We start from the raw sequence: 20407 nt of genomic DNA on the forward strand, positions 1-20407 counted from the left end.
TATTTCAGTCAGTATTGTGGTCCTCATATTGCAACCAAAACCAGGAGTGGATTAAAAACGCAGAAAGGCTCTGTCCACACAATGTTGAAATTGAGTGGATGGCCGCCATATAACAGTAAATAACTGCCATTATTTCAATATAACAGCCGTTGTTTTAAAATACCAGCAAATATTTGCCATTATATGGCGGCCATCCACTCAATTTCAACATTGTGTGGACAGAGCCTTTCTGTGTTTTTAATCCACTCCTGGTTTTGGTTGCAATATGAGGACCACAATACTGACTGAAATATACGTAGTGTGAACCGAACCTAAGGCCGTATTACACAACCTGAGCCTAAAGGCCGTATTAGACGACCTGAGCCTTAAGGCCGTATTACACGACCTGAGCCTAAAGGCCGTATTAGACGACCTGAGCCTAAAGGCCGTATTACACTACCTGAGCCTTAAGGCCGTATTACACGACCTGAGCCTAAAGGCCGTATTAGACGACCTGAGCCTAAATGCTGTATTAGACGACCTGAGCCTTAAGGCCGTATTACACGACCTGAGCCTAAAGGCCGTATTAGACGCCCTGAGCCATGCCATTTACAGAACCTATTTAATGGCTCCAAAATCATGCACCCAGGGCGGCAAGAAATATCACCAGACTGTGACCCTAGTGTTAATCAGCCGTCAGTCACACATTTCCCAATTGCACAATTATCTTTTGACAGTTCAAAAATGAGCTATCAGCCAATGAGTGAGCATTTGCTTGTCAGCTGATTGCTGGCCCTATTGCATGGGGAGAGATCTGCCTGATTTACAGATAATTGGACTGTGTAACTGAGCCTTTAAAGGTGATCTAAAATGTTAGAATACTTCAGTGATTCAGCCAATGTATTGTGCCTATAGCGATACATTCATGAGCTTTATTACTTTCTCTACCACCAACGGTCACCACCATTGTCACAGTGTTATGAAGATGCAAAGACTTTCCTGTGAAGAGTAAGGCATGTAATAAAAGTGTAGTTCCATCTTCATCATCTTCTCTATTGCATAACAAGTTCAGACACTTTGTGTAAAAAAAAAATCTTACTTACTTACTTACTTACTGATCTGATTTACATCTTATGGTGCTTTTTTAAATTCTACAAAGGACAAACCATTTAGCCTTGTGTGTAGCTGTAACTTCAGCATCAATATCACTGGAATACTAGATCTGGCATTAAAGAAAGAATTGTGCTCATATAGTATACACTAGTCACATGCAGAGTAACTTGCAAATCCTTTTGCTTGCCTATGGAATAACTGACGAAGTCAGATAAAGCCTAACAATTCTGTATGAAACTGGTGCCACTAAATTTAATCAAGGTAATGACATTCCTCCCGAGCGTCTTGTTTTCCTTTCACTTCCTTATAAAGAGTCATTGTTTTATGATTTTGTCTGAAGACTAAGTGGATCTTAATCCTGTTATTTATATACCCCTTCTCCAGCTGAACGGCTCTGGCATTTCCATATTTTGTTAAACTATTTCCTCTGGCTTTGGATAAAATACTCCATGTGAAAACATCCTCTCACTAATCAGCTCTAAATGTGAAAACTTCTCAATATCCACCTCCTGGGCTTTTACTTATTTTATCTGTAGCAATATAACCTTAAGACAGACCTGATTTCAGTGGATAAAGAGCTCAAAATCGCTGACCTAGAAATAAAATAAAACTATTAAACTCTGCCTGCCTGCAGCCTCCACTAGGAGGCGCTTACTGTAAACAGTTCATGCACTGAACTCTAGGGTTAATCTGTATGCAGTAAACAAGAATTGCTTGAAATAAATGGGATGAGATGCAATGGCAAAGTTAGAATTATGGCCATTTTCTTATACAATGTGTGCACCAACAGCCACTTTTCCATAGGACACATTATTAGATAAAAAACAGCTCTTTTCTGTGCCTATTTATAGCCATTTGTACTCTTTTGACAATGTGTGAACCCAGCCTAATGCTCACCCATCATCCTCCATTAATATAGACACTGCAAAGTGAAATTTAACATATTCAGAAGTCCGGCCAAGGAAACATACAGTATGCTCAAAGGATTTCACTGATAAACTATATGTACAACTTATCAACAAAGTCTTTGTTTTTCAAGATCTAGAACAGCTCAGCAAGCTGCACTAGATTTGTGCAAAGTTGAAATATTAGATTTTCAGTACAGCTTCTTCATAGTCCTTAAAACACTATCAAAGGGTGTAAAATTTAGACTGGTGCAAACTACCCACAGCAACCAATCACAGCTCAGCTTTAGGCAGTGCTGAAAGGAAAGCTGAGCTGTGATTGGTTGCTGTGGGTAGTTTGCACCAGTCTAAATTTTACACCCTTTGATAAATCTCCTCCTAAGTGTTCCATTATAGTTTATGGTCTCGATTGCGAAGAGTCTCCATAAGTTTATTGGTTAACACATCTTCCTCCTCAGAACTGTAGGAAGGATCTCTTGAGCTATAGGAGAAAAGTTGAGACTTTGTATCAGAAGTCATATCGAGCAGATCAAAAGAATCACTGGAGAGAAAACTGTCATCACTGATGACACTCGATGGTCGACTCGGACTCGTCGGGGGATCTGCATTAGGTATTACCAGGTCTTCCATCGAGCCTGAAAGTCGGATGGCTGAGCAATCATTGGGAAGGTCTAAGCTGGTGGAGAACCGTCCGTTCTTTTTCAGAATGCCCTTTTTACTTTTTGAGTGCTTGTCAGACTTCACTCTTTCATCAGGTACTGTGAGGTAGGTCTTCTGAATTTCAGAGGATGTTAACCTCTCTGGGGAAGAAGAATAACCCGACTCTCTCTCATAAGTTTTTTTTAGGATCCCTTTCTTAGGCATGTTGAAAGTGCATTCGATATTAACTGACTTGTGCGACTCGTAGGTGGATGTGGTTTGTGCTTCTTTGCTGAGCTCCAAGTGATTCCCAGACAGGTTCTCTGAGAAAGTTGAGTTTAAAAAAGAACTGTCAAAGCTGCTCCTTTTCTTCAAGATCCCTTTTGGTTTCTGCCTGGGAACAATAAGTTCAGGTTCCTGCTGAGAGTGATTAATGTCATTCTCCTTTTTAGACTTTCTCAGGCAAACTTCATATTCATCATCTTCCCTTTGTTGTGCTTTGCAATGTTCTTTCTGTGATCCTTTGAAACTTGGTGTGTTCTGACACTCAATATACCGGGCCAACAGTGGAGACTGGCACTCCGATACTAGATCACAGTCACAGACTACAGTGTCGTAGCCCCAATTAACCCACCAGTGATTGGCAATGTCTTCAATAGTAGCTCTCCTGGCTGGGTTTACTGTTAGCATCCAGTCAATCAGTCCACAGGCTCCTGTACATAGAAGACAATGGTTAGGGTTGATTACTATATAAACATTATAGTTAATAAATAGAAATCATCACAAGTGGCTCATCCTGTTTGATTTGGCACATTTGTAAGTTTATATAAACTATTTCTTGCCTAAAATCATGCTGGAATTTTGTACCACATTTGTGCACAGTGTTGCATGCCCCATTGTAGAGTGCTGTGTAAAAAGGTTCGGAAACACGATAAATTTGGTTAAAAGTTTTTCTGTACAATTTTAGTTAATTTTAATAGTATATCTCCCTAATGGTGTCTTGTAATTTTTCAAAATTCTGGGTATTACTTTCTCATCATTCCTGAATAAGAAAACAAGTAAAGTATTTAAGTGACTTAAAGGGATTATAGACTTTGGATACCCCCATTTGTTGGAAGGGTGGCTCTAACACAAACTTATAATGCTTACTCCCAGTGCTAATCTCCCAAGGATGAACTGTATTCTTGTGGCGGACTACGGCAGCAAGTGTTCAAATTTCCTACAGAGCCACCCCACCATGGGATAAATGAGGAATTACGCATTGAAACTGATAGTATGTAAGCTCATGCATGCGAGCAGGGACCTCACTCCTCATGTATGGATAATTATATGTATCTCTGTAATGTCGATTTTTTGTCTATGTATGTACCTCCAGAATTGTAAAGTGCTGCGGAATCTGTTGGCGCTATATAAATAAAAATTATTATTATTATTATTGAAACTAGGGATGGTTCGAACCTGCCGAGGTTCGGATTCGTACCCGGACTCTCGGCAATGATTCCCGCTGTCTTCCACCTTCGTGGAGAGGGTGGATAAAGCGGGAGGACTGCCTGGAAAACTGGCTGTATCCCGGTTTTCCAGGCGGTCCTCCCGCTGTATCCACCCTCTCCACGGAGGTTTAAGACAGCGTACGAACCCGAACCTCTGCAGGTTCGGACCATCCCTAATTGAAACCAATGGAATGGCTATGTAATGCGTGGTAATGTGGCGGTCCTCCAAAATGAGCCACAAAGTGAGCCACTAGCGACCAGGATTTTATTTCTAATGGGACTTTAATTCTAATAGTCATAAGAAAAAAGGAAATAGAATGAAAAGTGGACATTGTGTACTCACCAGACAGATGAGGAGGCTGCCTATACAGTCCGCTGCCAATGTGTTCTGCCAGGGTCTTGAAATTGCTATTATCAAATGGCATGCTTCCATAGATCAGTGCATATAGCAGTACACCCAGTGCCCAGCAATCCACCTGTGGAGGAAAGGATTGATGTTATAATGAGGACTAAACCAAACAGTTTACAAAGCTCACTGACAAAGAAACAGAGACTGTGATATTAGAAAGAATATGGTATTTTTTTTGGCTTCAAGGTTCCTACAATGACTGCATCTATGAGATAATAACACCCATGCGGTATATGGCTATGTTCACACTGTTTTTTTAAGAAAGAACAAACGCTGATTGAAATGAAATCAGTGTTTGTCCTTTTCTGCAGTGGTGGCATTTCAATGAATTCAATGCAATGCCGCCTGCTGAATTCTCACTTTGATATTTTAACACCCGTTCCTTAGAACGGACGTTAAAATAATGAACGTGTATTATAGATGTTCACACAATGTAAAGTACGGCCGGCGGCCGTACTTTACATTGTAGTCAATGATTAATGAATTGTGGGCAAACCCTACGGTATTTTAAAGAAAAACTACTTTTTTTGCTGTGGCAGGCTTAACCTCTCTCCCCTCCTCTATCCAGCCCAGGGGAGTGCTGAAAGTGAAGGGAGGCAGGGAGAGAGGGCCGGGAAGGCCTAGAGCATGGATGCTCTAGGTGACGCCAAATTGACTCCTCGTCCCTCTGCACTAGTTTTTCTTAAAAATACCGGCACTGGAAGAAAGGCCAACCGAACATGGCGTGAGGAGTGCGGTACTGGCAGTTTGGCGGCGGCTACATACAGAGTAGCTTTAAGAACCAAAGATACTCTTTGCACATGGGGATTCTCACTCTGTTAGCTCAGATGTGGCTAAAGGGGGAATAAAAAAATATGTTATCTAAGATAGACAACTCCTAAAGGCTTGTCCAGCAAAGGTTTGGCCTAACAAATTGTTAATACTCATTCAGTTTTTTAGGTAGCAATTTAACCCACAAACATGCATGGGTATTGGCAACCTCTTAGAAAAGTGTAATAAACAGCACATTAGAGCAGTTTGTACTGAATAGAAATAGTGTTTACCTCTGGTCCATTATATGGAAGACCCTTGACAATCTCCGGCGACGCATACAGAGGGCTGCCACAGTACGTTTCCAAGACCTGGTTCTTCTGATACAGATTTGAAAGCCCAAAGTCTGCAAGCTTAAAATGAAAGAAATATGTAAATCCATTAATGTACAAAAGTATAAAAATATCATATATTATACCAGCATGGAGTCGACATGTTCCCCCGTGTGTATGTAAAGTAAAGAAGCACTCCAGGTTTGCTTGTTTCTTTTCCCCGTATAATGCCACACACCATCACTAGTTCTACAGAGCCATCTGTTTCATTCCAGCACAGCTTATTACTGTAACTGGGCTAGCTGACTGCAATCCTGACCCACAGAAAATGAGAGGAAGTGGTCTGTCCTGGGTCAGCTGACTTCCTATGAACTACAGGATGATCAGCACCTATCAAATCCCCCTCAAAAATGTTATACAAGGTTAGAAAAACATGGCTGGTCGTTTTCTAAAATAACACAACACCCCTACAGGTTGTGTGTGGTACTATAGCTCAACTTCCAAAATGCAATACCATCTACACCTTCTGGACAAATGTGGAGCTGTTTTTGGAAGAAAGCAGCCATCTTGTATATAATAAAAACCTTTCATTGGCTTCCTAAGAAACAACCCAGTGTGTATAAGACAGAGAAATGAGATTTTGTAAGTGGCAGTTGTACTGCGCTGCAGATAATGTCGATGCTATATAACTAACAGGAAATGAATGGTTTACAACACATGGCTGACTACGACCATTTGCAATCACGTTCTTCCCCTACATGTCAAAGCGGCAGCAACAAGACAAAATGTTGGCACGAGAGAATACACAAAGGATCCGGATTGTTTCCTTGAAAGAGTAATTCCAGGAATGCTTATACATCCTGCGATATGTCAGGAATAGAATGAATTACTGAAGACGGATCCAATTAAACGCTTCTTTTTTTTTTCCTGGTCAATACTAAAACACAGACATTCCCGGCATTCTTCTGCACAATGCTAAACCTGCCATACCTTCCATAAAAGGCCCGTGCACCAGCAGGATGTTAGTCAGTGGCAGATCCAGGGTATTTTTAGCCATCCCATGAATCTTTCAGCTATTTCTGCCTGGTTGCACTTCAACTGTTTGATACTTGGAAAATAGGTTAATTTTTGGCTCCGGGACGCTTACTTCTTTCCCACAGTTTATTATTGCTAAAAGCGCACATGGTTGTTAAGGAGCTGGCGGAATGTCCAGCTCTGAGTCCATTAGCATTCCGGCTTCTTGCAAGTGACTGTCCTATCTGAAGGGTGGGAGATTGGGACATTTTGGCAAAAGCTAATGCTTTATGGGGAAAGGGGGGGGGGGGGGGGGGGGGGGGGGGGGGGGGAGTTGAGAGCTGAAGCGAGTCTCCTTAGGTGCTGTCTCACCTCTGTGACCCAGACTTTATCTGACCTCTATTGCAGTCACAGAAGAGATGAACAAACATGTATGACAACCTCTCCATTGAAGTCTAGGGAGCATAAATGGTCACCTCTCTAACCAAATAGGACCACCAAACACTCAGAGAGGTGGATGGTGGAGGACTCCTATCTAATTGGTAGCAAATGGGGGTAGACAACTAGCACAAGGATTTCGAAGTCCAAGGAAAAGAGCGAGAAGGGTCAAAAATCACAGCGCCCTTCTGTCCTGTGTGGCAAAATTGGCAGCATAAGGAGGGACCCAGTTTGATGCAGTCCTAAAAAACATGGAAACAGTCTACGGCTATGTTCACACGTTGTATAAACAAGGGCTGTTATTTGGCACTCAAAACAATGGCCGTTGTTATGAGTATCAAACAACGCCCATTGTTTTAAGTGCAAATTGTATTGAAGTCTATGGACAACGGCCGGAAAATATTACATGATCATTATTTCGATGGTTGTAGGAACACAGCCATTGTTCAATACACTGTATGAACAACAGCAAATCAATTCATTATTAAAAGAACGGCCGTAGTGTAAATTGAAAACAATGGCCGTTCTTTTCATAAAAAGTGTGTTGTGTGAACATAACCTATGTCTGTATCCATGTTTTCCAAGCAGCCTTGAGGGCCGCATCCAACTTCTGCAACCGCCACTAATCAAATGTGCTCAAGGTTCACTCATTTCTAGATTTAAACTTTTTTCCAGTTCTTGCACTTACCTTTACATTAAGGTTGTCATCCAGGAGGATATTCTCCAGCTTAATGTCTCTGTGCACAATTCTGTTCTAAAAATATAAAAACAGGATTAATAATTCAGTAACGAAGGATACATGAGATGATTTGTCACAATATTTTATCAACTATTGTGTGAAATATTGGTACTGTAGGTCACAGAACGTAGATACGGCTATCATTTTTAGGCAAACACATGGGGGGACATTTACTATTGAGTCTAAAACATGCAATTTTTCTACAGAGTATTCAGTTTTTACCCAGCCGTATAGGACTAATTTAATAAATATTCATAAATTCGTGGGCAGAGTTGTTTTTTTTTTTACCCTTTTGGGCCTACAAAAAACAAACAATAAAATAGATATTTTGGGCTGTATTATGACTCAAAAAAACTGCCTGAAAACATAGCCTAAAAAAGATATTACTCTTAGGATTAGAGATGAGCCAATATGCAGTAATACCAAAGTGTATCCCTTTGTTAGTTCAGCAGTCAGCTGCTTTTTTTAACTTTGTGCCGTTCTGTGCTGCTCTGAGTGCCTGGAAAAGCTAGATCCAGTCCTGGAAAACTAGGAGAAGTTTCCCAGAAATAGATCCAGCTTTTTCAGGCACCTGAGGAGGAGCGGCATGGAGCGGCACTGAGTTAAAAGGCAGCAGGCTAATATGCCCACTCCTGAGCTAAATAAGCAATTTGCTTCATTATTACTGTATATTCGCTCATCTCTACTTAGGATGAATTCACACAGAGTTTTTTTTGGCAGGTTTTTTTTCATTTTTTTCTTTCATCCAAAAGTGGATCCAACAGGAAAGAGAAGTGTAAGGAGACGCATATACTTCTCATTCCTTTTGAATCCACTTCTGGTTTTAACTCAAAAGATTTTATGATCAACTGCCACAAAAAGCTGTGTGTGATATTTCTTCCAACAGCGCCACACCTGTCTGTGTTTGGTACTGCAGCTCCAGTATTGGAGCTGAGCTGCATTATGACACACAGCCTGTGGACAGGTGTGGTGCTATTTTCTGAAGAAAGCAGCTATGGTTTTCCAATTCTGCCTAACCCTTCGAAATACAGAAAACATAAGTAAATATAAAATATGCCTGGAAATAAAGCAAGACACTGTTAAAACACAATTATACTATAGCTAATAAAATGTAATTAATAAACATTTGCAAGAATTGGAGTCTTTTTGGCCGTTACACATGGTCTCCACATTTTCTTTATAGATAATAGATGATGAGTTGATGTTTTTAAAGTGAATGTACAATGTACTGCCGATGTTGCGATCCTTTTTTCGAATAGAGTCACGTCACAGAGGGGAGGAGAATTTCCTCCCACTGGGACTGGGCCGGCCCACCTCCAATACTTCAGCCTGGGCCGGTGCTTGGTAATAGACCAGTGCCATGCGCGGGAATCAGGCCGCAGTTTAAAAAAAGGATTGCAGCACTGGCTTCCCTGGCCGTTCTATTCATATGCACCACTTAAAGCGAATGTACCTAATGGTACATTTGTTTTAAGTATTTTTTCTGCAACATTATCTTTATACACTTGAAGTGTGAGCATTTGTTCTTCCCTTTGTTATGTGCATTGGCTCCTAACATTCTCCATAGTAAGTCATACCGGAGAAAGACAATTTATTGTCAGATTCAGACGTTTTTTTATTTCCAGCTGTCACAGCCAGCAGTAACAATGTATTGATTGAAAGGGGAGGAAGCTAAAATAAAGAGCCTCTAACCGGAGATAAACAAGCACAAAGGTTACTCCGGGAACCAAAGTGATGTTTGCCTAGACAGCCACGTGGTGCCAGACCGGCAGACAAGGGACTGCAAAAAGTCAGCCTTAAGAAGGAGAGAAAAAATCCAGACCGACAATCTTATGACAATCCAATTAAAAAAAAATAGACATTACTCCTTTATACCTAAAAATAAATCACTGTGAGGAGATAGTTAAATAGCAGTTCTACATGAAACACACATGAGTTGTGTTTATACAGCTCTCTATGTGTCTCCATGGTTACAGACTACAAACAAACTCCCTGTGTAGTCTAATTCTACAGTACTATGTTACACCTTTTATCAGGCCTAGCTTCCACTATCTGTAGTTTATCAAGAAGTAACAGAATCAAACTACAGAAAAGTTTTATAGTCTCAAACAATGGCGACACATACGTAGGCATAGGAACTATGTAAACAAAACAATTTTTTTAATCCAAGACCATTTGTAGTGTCGCTACATTTAGATGTAGTGAAGCAAAGCAGATGGATGACAAAAATGCAAATATCTCATCGCAGACAAGTCCTTTACTATAAGAGGTAGTACAACAATAAGCCGATCCCCAGAGCTAAAGATCCCAAGACCCCCTGTTAAATAGCTGGCGTCTGTGCTGGATTGACGCAGGATAAAAGGGTTAAGGGGTTTTATGTTATTTTATGACATTCAGGTCTCTTATTTTAATTTTTGTAAAGGGTGGATAACCCCTTTAAAGGAAAAGGAACCACAGGAATTCATGCATTTAGAAGAATGAAGGCTTTTTTTTAGCTTACAAACTTTGGAAGTGAAGCCAAGCCTGTGGCTTCCAGTGATGTATGTGCTGGCATGATTAGAGGATATGAGATTCCTACTGAGAAGAGGACAAAGGTGAAAACTTCCATGTTGATACCAGTTTTGAAAGAAAGAGTAATTGTGAAAGGTAAGACAGCTGGGAGCTGAGGACAGAGGGATAAGGTTGTAAAGGGGTGTTGGAGGGTTCCTCCTATGAAAATAGTCGCAGATCATGTTGGTTTAGGCAAGGAATTAAACTTTTCCTTTCCTAAAACAATGGTGGCACAAGACCCTTAAAGGAAAATCATAACATTTGATTAAAATATAAAACCTGATCTCCTTGTTGAGATCCCTCTCCCAAAGGAACCCAAGTCACTGTGCAAGGGGGCATTGTGAGGGAGAGGGGGCGGCAAACTAGCATGGGCATCATGAGTGTCACATCTACGCCTCCGTCACCATGAACAGCTAGATCAATGTACTTTTATGAAAAATAACTGAATAAGCAGCCAGAACAAAGGTGACATGCTTAAGAATGATCAGTGAGCTATGCGAGCGTGCCTGTGGTTTGTATGTGAATCAGAGGTGACAGTCAACCACATGCACGTTGCTCACCAACGGTTCCAAGCTGATGTCTTACGCAACTCCTCCTCTACTCCATTGTGGCTTTCTCTGGGTCTAGAACCATCCAATGTACTTTAACTTTCGACCAGGCAAGCTAAGTGCTAAGGCTTGCTGCCTTAACAACAACCTTCACAAAGGTAAGCAAGATGCTTGCTTACAGCATAGATTACCATAGCCCACTACTCTAATGCACCACTGGATTTCCTAAGTAACCTCATCTTCCTTTAGTGGCTCTCCAGGGCTCATTCAGTGATGTCAGGATGACAGCTCTCCCACAAGAGTCCCTGAAAAATATGCTGAGTGACAGCCTACCTCTTCCTCTAGGTCCATGCTAGTGCTGATAGCTACAGATGCCTATATGTAGTGCCATCCATAACTGCATGTCTGCCACTATGGACAGCTCTATGGATGTATGGATCGGGCCATCATTTTTTCATACATATAACAAACAATAAAAATAAAGCAATGGATAGTTAATTTTAAAAAGCTGGTAGCCTCTCAGATAACTAAACAGACTCTTACAATTTAACACATATACAGCCTTTTTATTTGAATGAAAATTATAGGCTTACATTTTTTATAAGGTTACAGGCGCAGGTATGGAGTATTAAAGAAACTATCCTATAAAATGGCATCTGCAGCCAAGACAGGAAGCCTCTCGTGAAGTTACTTGTCCTAGCTTGCTCTGCTAGCTTTCACTGAATGGGGATGCACCTATAGGATGTGTTTGTGGGTTATCTTGCTCTGCTACAAAGGACAACTCCTAAACTGGAGTCCTGGTGTTGGTGATCACAGGATATGTCACTTGCTTTTCACATATAAATCTGTATTATTATGCAACATATTTGTGTGTGACAAACAATGAGTATTAAAAAAAGGTAACCTAATGGCCCTGTTGCTTGCTCCTTGTTCCCCACTGGCTGCCAGCGTTATGACATGCACCGTCAGTGAGCAGGTAAGAGCGGGTGGGGAGGAGCGGGAAACTGCATGTCGGCTGATCGTTGCCTTTTAACAGGAGCTATTCCACCAAGCGATTATCTGCTATAATGGCCGATAATTGGGCAAATACAGCTGGTAACTGCCCAGCCTGGTTATGTTGATATCTGAGCAAAAACTCACCGGGATGTCAGCGCACAGAATGATAAGTACAAGAGAGAGTGGGGGGCATTATCAGATAGCTGCCTTCTACAGATGAGTCTCATTCAGGGGGTCCTAAATCTTATAGATCTGCTTTTATTGGCTTCCTGTTAAATTGGTCCTGGAATGGAAGTCTGAGGAAAGCGTGACCACTGTGACATATACAGTGGCTGCTACAGGGCTCATGGACCAAAAACTATTTGCCCCACACTGCCTCCCTGGGGTAGTGTGACCCTGCACAAGACTCCTTCTCTACAGTAACAAATGAAGAAAGTGGGAACGCAAGGCTCATAAATCTCATGTTCTTTAAAAGATGAGGAGGAGGATCTGTGTGATGATTCACAGGTAAACAACTAAGGATTCAGCAGAACTACAGAAATAGCCAAGTAGTATATATGAACAGAAAAAAATCGGCACAAGGAAACTTTGTATTTTTAGAATGTGATATCTAAGCACTTGACTATTTATAGATGTAACAGTACAATGAGCCTCTTATGTGATGTAACGAGGAAAGTCGCATATACACAGAATGAGGTATCATAAGGATTTAAAGGATTTGGAGACATTTATTGTTATTTCAAAGTGTACTACCTAATTTTACCTACTCTTCAAGTCCCCTGTGATGCTGGGGTTCTCTGTCTGTTTCTTAGGCTGTAGCAATGCCATACAGATTTGTCCTGCAACAGTTATTGGCCATGATGCCATGTTGGGTATAGTATGCCACTATTACAGCCTAGTCAACAAGGATGTTTGGGAGCCCCCGGAACCTGTCAATGAGGAATGTGAAAAGTGATATAGGAAGCATATTTTACATTTTTGTACATAGCAGGCTCAAGATGTTCGAAATTGCCTTTAAGGGAAAACTACAGTGAAAATAAAATACGAATGCTTAGCAAGAAAGGTGCGCCGTGTGGGTGGCAACCTGAGGCTCCATGTACATGTGGTGATCAAGCATGGTCACTTTGGGTGGAACAGCTGGGACAATGTCTAGTTAAAAGGAAAAAAAAGATGGCGTCTGAGACTCTGGTGCTAAATGGTGGGTAATATAGGTATAGGTAATTGAAGAGTGGAGAAGGTGAGAGGGTTGTATGTGCCAGAAGGGGACTACTTATCTTCATGATTACAGTAGTCAATTGGGACTTTACTTCACTATGGACACAATGTCACCATGTTAGCTGATAGCCTTGAGTTGTAGCATACGGATAATTATTGTCTTGTTGTTGGATACTTGGCTTGTGATCCATGTAGAATACTTATCCCACCTCTAGGTTAATCTCTGTGGAGACGGCCAATCACAAATTCCTCCCTGGCCGAGTCCTGAAATAAACTCACTACGGCGGTCATGTTATATAAATACCCGGGCAGCACGGCATAGGTACATTCTATAGCCCTGAGTCACTGCTCAGTATTTGCTTGGGAACTGTCTGTTCTCTAAAGTCAGACACTTCCATGTTTAGGGTATTTTACATCACGATTTAAGTTCACTAAAGCTTTGGATATAAATCAGGCAGCTCTGTATACACAGACTCGTTTCCATGCATTAGGTATAAATATACAGTATTACATAGCAACAAATCAATAGATTGGCTGTAATGGATGGAAATTGGCCCATGCCCTCAACTGGGACCCCTATATCAGAGCTTAAAGGGGTTATCCAGCATTAGAAAAACATGACCACCTTCTTCCTGAGACAACATGACTCTTGTCTCCGGTTCAGGTGTGGTTCGCAATTAAGCTCCATTCACGTCAATGGAACTGAGTTACAAAACCTGCACTTAAACTGGAGACAAGAAAGGTGCTATCTTTGGAAGAAAGTGGCCGTGTTTTTGTAGCGCTGGATAATCCCTTTAAAAGGTTTATCAGGTTCAGAAAAACATGTCCCCTTTCTTGGAGAAACAGCATGGCTCTTGTCTCCAGTTTGGGTGCAGGTTTTGTAATTCAGTTCCATTCAAGTGAATAGAGCTTAATTGCAAACCGCACCTGACCTGGAGTCGTGTTGTCTCATCATCAACAAGTTCCCTACCTTGTGACCTAATTTCATAGCATAAGCAATTTTTTCTATAGGCACATTATGGCACCATTATAGTATAAAGTACTGTTATCTGCTACATGCGTACTGTCTTCCCATCAGCATATGGTATTGTTGTTTGGCACTGTATGGCATTGCAACATGTTTGCTGTATAGTATTATTGACATTGTATTATATTACTATTCAGAAGTGTAAAATGAAGCTCCAGTGTACTTAATGCAAAATTTGTTAATAGGGCCCCAACTATGGCGCATCATTTATAGTGTTAATGTCTGTTTTTTGTTTGTTTTTTATTTAAAAGAAGTTTTTTTTTGGATCCCTTCTGGCAGTAGGGCCCAGGTGTGTGCTTTGTACTTATGCCCTTGTTTTTATTTGGCACTTTTTTTTTTATTAGTAATAAATACAACTTATATAAGGTTCCAATGAATAAATGTAATGTGTCATCATATGACTGCTAAGAAGGATGTGGTGACTAATTGGTATAAATGTGCCTATTTGGGAAGCCACAGCAAGTGTTAGCGGGTTACTGCCTGCATCCTATCACTAACCACAATTTTTGTGCTGGAGAGTCCAAAAGGCTCACGTAAGGGTAGGTTCAGACTACGGAATCCGTGCAGAGAAGTTCCGACGGATTCCGTGGCTCGTACCCATTCACGGCGATGCGCATATCTGCAGGCTCCATAGACACCATTCTATGGCCGGGCCAATTCCACTGTCCACCGAAAGAATAGACATGTCAGTTCTTTCGGCGGAACGTGGAATCAGCCCGGCTATAGAATGGTGTCTATGGCATGGGCGGATAGGCGTGCCACCGTGAACGGGTACGAGTCTTGGAATCCGCCAGAACTTCTTAGTGCGGATCCCTTTGTGTGAACCTACCCTAAGAATTGAAAGAAGGAATATATGGTCCTTAGGCTCTCCTAGCCTGCTATGCAGGTTTTCTAACACCACCCACAAACCCAGATACATATATAAAGACTTGGATGCTGGTTTTATATTACACCGGCTACTGCTATCACATATCCCTTTGCTTTACACTGCAGCTCTGCCTCTTCAGATGATTATAACATATAAGCCCATCAGTAGGAAAACGATTACCAGGATATTGCAGAAAGCCTCCATGCTGACACTTTTATTGTCAGTCATCAGGAGACCAGTGCACCTGCCAGGTTTCTGCTCCAGGCTTCAACAAACGTAACATGAAAGCTTTGCGACCTAGCTGGAATACACTGATTTATGTGAACATGCTTACCTTGTGGCAATAGTGAACAGCGGAGACAATTTGCCTGAAGAACCTGCGGGCCTCACTCTCTGGGAGCTGGTGTTTGTTATTTATGAAGTCGTACAGTTCTCCATTGCTGGCATATTCCATGACGATGATGATCTTATCTGAGCTCTCAAACACTGCAGAATAAGAGAGCAGAGTGTTATATTTAAAGTGTCATATTCATTATATTCATTATAGTCTTTTTTCATCCCATGCATAATTTTTCTATAAATGACTACTAAGTGCGCAATTTCTGATAAAAGACCTATACCCTAAGATATTTCTCAGCTATATATCCCCTTATTCCCTTTAACATACACTTTCACAAATACAGAAACTAAAGCTACATCCCCCTCCTCTCCCCTTCTACCCCTAATTCTTTAATTCTCAGAAACCTTGGGCCCATACAATCACTTTTACTTATAAATACTTTTACTTATATTATTTATCCGTTTGCCTAATACAATATTATGGCTTATCCATGCTTAACCTATACTAAATAAAATAAATATATATGGAAAACTAGTCAAGGCTTTTAGCACATATAAAGATGAATATATGAAACATGGCACTCAATACTTTAATAGTCAGGTATTGTAAATCCACCCTACTCAACACTCTGGTTTGTCCATGATAAACTGTGAAATTAAATTTTACATCCACCCTGTTATAATCTTTCCCTGCTGTTAAAATTCGTCATGGTCTTACTCTGTCTGGGATTACTGCACGTTTCTCGTCACACTGCTAAATTATAATTATTTAATAGTAGCTGCCAGTATTATATTAGTTATAGTCTTAAAGGGGTTTTCCACTTAAAACCAACTTATTCCCTATTCACAGGATAGAGGACAGACAAGTAAGAGATTGCGGGGGTCAGACCACCGTACTCTCCAGCAATTTCCAGATTGGCCCCAGCTCCTTTGTTTTCCGGTGGCTCCATAGAGTATGAATACAGTCACATTGTACATAGGGGGCAGTATTATAGTAGCTATATTTTTGTACATAGGGGGCAGTATTATAGTAGTTATATTCTTGTAAATAGGGAGCAGTATTATAGTAGTTATATTCTTGTACATAGGGGGCAGTATTATAGTAGTTATATTCTTGTACTTAGGGAGCAGTATTATAGTAGTTATATTCTTGTACATAGGAGGCAGTATTATAGTAGTTATTCATACACAAAATTCATACACAAAATTCATACACAAAATTCATACACAAAATTCTGATGTGTTTTTTATTTAGCCAAGCGGCACTAGTATCAGCCATAGGTGTGAGGTGCAGCACTCTGTTTCTTCCCTGAACCGCATTTTATTTCTCTCTTTTCTCCGTGTTTTGCACTCCTCCTGGTGAGACCCACATGACCGCAATTAGCAGGAGACACCTGAGTGCACATGGTTTTAATCCCTCCTGTTTTTTCCCATTCTGTTTGCTGCAGCTATGGTGAGCGCAATACCTTATCCAGGCTTGTGCTGCTTGGGGGCGACCTTCTCCGCCGGCGGTGCTGGCCGGGTTCTGGTGTGGTGTTTTTGGGTCTGGTCCTGTGGCATGGGGGTCGCAGGGCCGTCCCATGGCCCCCGTTCCCTGGCTGTGCACGCCTGCGGGGTTGGTGGCCACTGACTGGCACGGTGTGGACTTAGTGTAGGGACCCATGTGTATCAGATACCGGCACGAGGTACATGGGGCAGTATGGCTTGATCAATTCATACACAAAATTCTGATGTGTTTTTTATTTAGCCAAGCGGCACTAGTATCAGCCATAGGTGTGAGGTGCAGCACTCTGTTTCTTCCCTGAACCGCATTATAGTAGTTATATTCTTGTACATAGAGGGCAGTATTATAGTAGTTATATTCTTGTACATAGGGAGCAGTATTATAGTAGTTACTGTATATTCTTGTACATAGGGGGCAGTATTATAGTAGTTATATTCTTTTACATAGGAAGCAGTATGTATGTATGTAATATTCAAAATCAGTGACCGGCATCCTTTCCCATCTCACCTCTGCATTGCTGATTTCTAGCATAGCTATCTTCTTATATGTCAAGGGGCTTTGAAACCCTAAAACACCACATTTCAGATGTATTTGCAATGTATCTGGTTCAGTATCCCCACAGAAATAATGTAGAGATACTGAGCCAGCAGGGGCTTCAGATAAATAAAAGCAGAAACAAGCAAGTGCTGAATACTGATCTGGAGGAGACTCAAGCATTGTAACCCGATTATTATACAAGACAAGCAAACTTTTTGCAAAGCTTCTGAAAACTTCTCAAAGAATTCCAGCGTGTATCAATGAGAATGAATTGCTTCTTTTATGCTTTGGTATGACAGACACAAGTCTCCATGAACAATCAAGCTACTTAATCCCATTAAATGGAGGGATCTGTGATGCCCGGGGAATCCTCTGCCTCTGACGCACTCTATGACATAAGCCCCAGGCTTTTACTGACCTTCAAAGACCTGGATAATATGCTCATGTTTGAGCAGCGCAGTGATCTCAATCTCACGCTGAAGATGGACCCTGTCCAGCTCATCTGTGATCTTGTCTTTTTGAATGGACTTCACAGCAACCTAAAAAACACAAATAACATGGTATTTACCCAGGGGGTGATCACTGTCTGCATTCTACTATCAGTTTCAATTACATTTTATAACTATGGTCTATCTTAAAGGGGTTGCCCCAACACTTATTATCATATCTAATATATATATATATATATATATATATATATATATATATATATATATATATATATATATATATAAAGAGAGAGAGAGAGAGAGAGAGAGAGAGTTACGACATTTACTTATATTGTACGGCTCCACCTGCTATTGGGAGTTTATAGCAATGTAGAAATCTTCACTGAGGCTTACATTACTCCAGACATTGTTATACATGGGTGCAAGTTTTATTAGTGGTACCTATTTATAACTTAGATATTACTGTCTGATCTGTAAAGACATGGACCCCACAAGACCTCTAGGGAAGTTCTGGGGTATTTGGCACTAAGATATTTGTAGCAGATCCCTAAAGTCCTTCAAGTTGTGAGGCCTTCATAATAGGATTTGTTTTTCCACCAAACTTTACCAATGTTTTATCAAATTAAGATCTGGGGAATTTAAAGGCCAAGTTACCACCTTTAACTCTTTATCATAATTCTAAAACAATTCCTGGTGCCATCTCTATGCTTGGTAAGCAGTACACCTCCAGCCATCCACATGATCGGAAAAACCTGATTCATCAAAGATCCCATGTTCTGATGCTTACATGCCCACTCTAATTTTTCAGCCAGTGGATTCAAATAGGACAGGGAAGGACTTCCCACTTCTGGTCAAAAACCTAAATGAAATATTGCTGCAAAATCTCCCAAAAATACTGTCTGTGAAACCTGCCTTAGGGTATAAACACACACGGCTTATACGCTGCGTATTTACTGCTGCGATACGCAGCAGATACGCAGCAGATTAGATCTAAATAACTGAACACAGTATCAAATCTGCTGCGTATCTGCTGCGTATCTGTTGCGCATCTGCTGCGTATCTGCTGTGTGTGTTTGTACCTTAAGGGTGCGTTCACACCTACAGGATCTGCAGCAGATCTGCAGCAGATTTGATGCTGTGTTCAGTTATTTAAATGAAATCTGCTGCAGAAAATCAGCTGCAGATCCTGTAGGTGTGAACGCACCCTAAATGTTTTTCTGATCCAGTCATGAAGCCGTCACTATCTGACCCTTTTCAGAGTCACTGAGATCCTTACACACGCCAATTCTTTGTGCTTTCAGCACATCAACTTCAAGAACTGACTGTTCGCTTACTGCTTATTATATATAACCCCTTGGCAGGAGCCATTGTCACAAGATAAATAACGCTATTCACTTTAATGTTAAGGCTCATTAATATATGTGGACAGCAGAGCAGGAACATTCGGTCTCTGCAGATACAATGTAAATTCAGACCACAAGACCAGATAGTTACATAACCAGCCAGCATTCTGTCCATGGTCTAATTTTACCTTCATTTTGCAATCACTGTCCAGTCACAAGACTTATAAACAGCGACAGTAAACACCAGTGCATATAGTTATGTCAGCAGACAGGAAAACAGACCCTGTTTGGAGCGCCCCTCTCACCTCTAAATGTTCCCATTATACTTTTGTCTGCCATATGGCCACCTTAAGTCTTTCATCTTCCATTTTTAGCATTTGTTCGCTTTCAGCAATTAAAAACATTCAGCAAGACGTCCTAAGTAGGGATGGTCCGAACCCGCCGAGGTTCAGGTTCGTATGAACCCGAACCGAACTCGGTTCGGACCATCCCTAGTCCTAAGACATCTGCTTACCACCTATCTTTTGTCTGATCCTTGGCGTTCTGGCAGCTGGAACACCCACTATCACCAGAGTAGGGGACCAGTGTCCCCCATTTGAATGAAGCCGTAGTTGAACATATACAATGCCCCTCTAGTCAGTTGGGGAGCACTGGACCTTCCATCTCTTCCATTTAGCAGGGGTTATCCCCTTTCCTTCAGAGAAGTGCTAGGTGTCGATCTTGGGACAAACCATCTAACATCCATTCTGAAGATTAGATACAACTGTATCTAATCAAGACCATCCTCTTTGCATTGAGCTTGGACTAATACATTGTACCTCCAATGATACATCGTAGCAAACAAGAGTGGCTTGTGCTACTCATGTATGTATTTATCTCAAAGAGGAATTGTCTACAATTAGATCAGGACAGAACGTTCATAAAAAAGGATGAAGGTATACAAAATAAGCTGCATTTACATAAGATTGAACTTTTGAAGGAGCAATTGTATTGAGGCCATGAAAAAACTATCACAGGGAATATGATAATACTGATGGACAATTTACAGCAATGGCGGACTGTGATCGTCATGACATAATCTGGGCTAGTGCTAACACCAGAAAATATTGCCTTCAGCCTTTTCTGTTAGAATCCTTGTTATTCTGCTATGCTTTACATGTTTATGTTTATATTGCAGATGCTTCTGAAGAAAGCGACTTCCTTCCCCCTTGGTGTTGGCACAA

At 41.0% G+C, this 20407-nt stretch overlaps 1 protein-coding gene across 1 annotated transcript in view; it reads right to left on the reverse strand.

The window, feature by feature from the left end:
- Positions 1–254: 254 nt before the first annotated feature.
- The window catches only part of LOC138788694 (NUAK family SNF1-like kinase 1), a 28091-nt gene continuing 7938 nt past the window's right edge, over positions 255–20407 (reverse strand). Inside the window, exons 2-7 of the mRNA XM_069966812.1 lie at positions 17811–17931; positions 15347–15498; positions 7758–7823; positions 5579–5698; positions 4470–4602; positions 255–3349 (exon numbers count right to left, since the gene is read on the reverse strand). Of these exons, the coding sequence (XP_069822913.1) occupies positions 2388–3349; positions 4470–4602; positions 5579–5698; positions 7758–7823; positions 15347–15498; positions 17811–17931 (1554 nt within the window). The 3' untranslated portion in view covers positions 255–2387. The remainder of the gene's footprint in view (positions 3350–4469; positions 4603–5578; positions 5699–7757; positions 7824–15346; positions 15499–17810; positions 17932–20407) is intronic.

The sequence above is a fragment of the Dendropsophus ebraccatus genome, chromosome 4, assembly GCF_027789765.1.
Source record: "Dendropsophus ebraccatus isolate aDenEbr1 chromosome 4, aDenEbr1.pat, whole genome shotgun sequence".
In the NCBI taxonomy this organism is placed as follows: Eukaryota; Metazoa; Chordata; class Amphibia; order Anura; family Hylidae; genus Dendropsophus; species Dendropsophus ebraccatus.